We start from the raw sequence: 2,234 nt of genomic DNA, 5'->3' as shown, positions 1-2,234 counted from the left end.
TTGGTGTATGTAGCAACGAGGCCTTCACACCAGGCGCTCAGGGAGAAAAGTCCGCGAACAAACGTTATTGAGAAAGAACAAACGCGCTGAAAGAGATACAGATCAGAAAAATACAAAAAGAACAATAATCACAATCATCGCGGAAAAGCTTTACGAAGAAGTTTACAAGTGTCCAAAATCACATCTTGTCAACCCGCGTGAACGGCGGTGAGAACACCCACCACGGAGTCCGGGAGACCCCGCGCCTGGAGCGAAAGGTAGAGATTCCGCCGAGGGGTCGCGAAGGAGGCACACGCGAACAGGACGTGTTCGGCGTCCTCTCGTACCGCACACCGAGGGCAGGAGTCCGTTTTCCGAGCCCGAAACGATGAAGAACCGCCTTCGTGGGAAGTCTGCCACAACCAAGTCGCCCGAGAAGAGTGTCCTCCAGTCTAGGAAGTTGAACGGCCAGAACGGCTCGAGAGTCAGGGTTAGGCTTCGCAGCCAGGAGAGGCCACTGGGCTGCGAGAGACCGTCAGGTGCGAGTCCACGAAGAGGTGATCGCTTTCCCACAGACACTCTTTAGCTCCGAGAGAGTCGAGGGAAGAAAGAAGTGCACCCGCTGAGGACGTTGAAGCTGGGTGACCCCGGCCAGTTTGTCCGCCGTTTCGTTGCCTGGCACTCCCACGTGAGCTGGGCACCAAAGGAAAGTGACGAAGCGGGGATAATTGTCACATAGATCATGGATTATTGAAACAACCGGATCAGAAGAGCGCGTCAGCAGTTGGGTGAGGGCCCTATGAGAGTCGGAGCAAATAACCAGCTCACCAGGCACATTTGTCACCGCGTATGAAAGAGCCATCTGGATAGCGAGGAGCTCAACCCGGTTGATAGGATGCCCGGAGTCCACGAAGGACCTCGCGCCGACGCCGAGGGCCGGAATCGCGAAAGCCACACCAGCAACACCCGAGTCCGAGGAGAGCGAGCCGTCCGTATAGATGACCGTAGCATCTCTGGCGTAAGGTTCGAGGGTCGCGAAAAAGAGCTGCTGAAGCGCGTCAGATGGCAGGTCTCCCTTGGTAGAAGAGAGCCAGCGAGGAATGATCGAGGGAGATGGGCCCTGGAGTAGTTGAAAAGCCAAGTGAGATTGTACTCCTGTGCAAGGCGCCATGCTCGAAGAGGGAAAGGGAGTTGGCCCGGTGGGAAACGGTCCTCGATGAGTTCCAGAGAAGGTAGGGTCGATCGCAATAGGGAAGGATAGAAATCGGGTGTGTCAGACGCTCCGCATGGAGCGATGTTGAAGAGATCCAGGAGGTCTCTCCGAAAACGCAAAGGAGGAATGGCTGCTTCGGATTCCATGAGCCTGATGGGAGTGGACTGCGGAACTCCTAGGATGACTCTGAGAGCGGCATTTTGAACCTTGTCGAGTTTGCCAAGCGTGGTAGCTGTGGCCGAGGCGTAGAGAGAACTAGTGTAGTCCAGCCGAGAGTGAAGGAGATGCGTGTAGAGAAGGCGAAGGACCTTCCTTCCCGCCCCCCAATGAGTCGCGGAGACGGCTCTCAGAAGATTAAGCCGCTTCAGCGAAGAAGCGACGAGGACCTCGATGTGTGGGGACCAGGACAGCTTGTCGTCAATCAGGGCTCCGAGATACCGATAGGACGAGACCCGAGAGAGGGCAGTGCGCCCGAGCGTGAGGTGAAGGCCGGCCTGGATCTGCTTTGATTTGGTGATGATCATGAATTGGCATTTCAGTGGTTGGAAATTTAGACCCCAGGTGATTCCATAGCTCAAGATATTATCGAGAGCAAGCTGCATCGCAGGGAAGAGGCGGCTGAGGTTTGGACCGCAAATTCACGTGCTGATGTCATCCGCATGTTCCCCTTGGTCAACCGGCCTCGGACACAGCTCGGGAATGTCGTCGAGCATGACGCAGAATAAGATTGGGCTGATTGCAGCGCGGGTAACTGAGTACGGCTTTGAGAGTTTGCCATTAACTCGGACTCGGAAGGTACGGCCGTCCAAAAAGCTCTCCACCCAGCGGAGGAGGTTGCCCTCAAGGCCCCGGCGTTGTAGCTTATAGAGTAGCGCCTGATGGTGGACACTTCCAAAGGCGTCTTTTAAGTCGAGGAAAACTGCCAAACAGTGGTGATTAGTCGCCAGGGCCCCTTGAGCAGCGGTAACAAGCCGGAGGGCGTTATCGGTTGCCCGGCGCCCTTTGCGGAAGCCGGATTGCTCCGGCGGAAGCACGCGATTCA

General features: G+C 56.1%; 1 protein-coding gene across 1 annotated transcript; it reads right to left on the bottom strand.

Annotated features, from left to right (window-relative positions):
• Nucleotides 1–514: 514 nt before the first annotated feature.
• LOC149933110 (uncharacterized) lies at nucleotides 515–1,794 on the bottom strand. The gene is made up of 2 exons (XM_090157234.1): nucleotides 1,153–1,794; nucleotides 515–1,099 (listed from the first exon to the last, which is right to left on the bottom strand). The coding sequence occupies exons 1-2, from the start codon at nucleotides 1,792–1,794 to the stop codon at nucleotides 515–517; spliced, it is 1,227 nt and encodes a 408-aa protein (XP_090013360.1).
• Nucleotides 1,795–2,234: the final 440 nt, after the last annotated feature.

The sequence above is a fragment of the Leiobunum rupestre genome, chromosome 8, assembly GCF_980474605.1.
Source record: "Leiobunum rupestre chromosome 8, qqLeiRupe1.1.hap1, whole genome shotgun sequence".
Classification (NCBI taxonomy): Eukaryota; Metazoa; Arthropoda; class Arachnida; order Opiliones; family Sclerosomatidae; genus Leiobunum; species Leiobunum rupestre.
The sequence above is the reverse complement of the archived record's forward strand: the minus strand, read 5'-3'. Positions and strand labels throughout refer to the sequence as shown.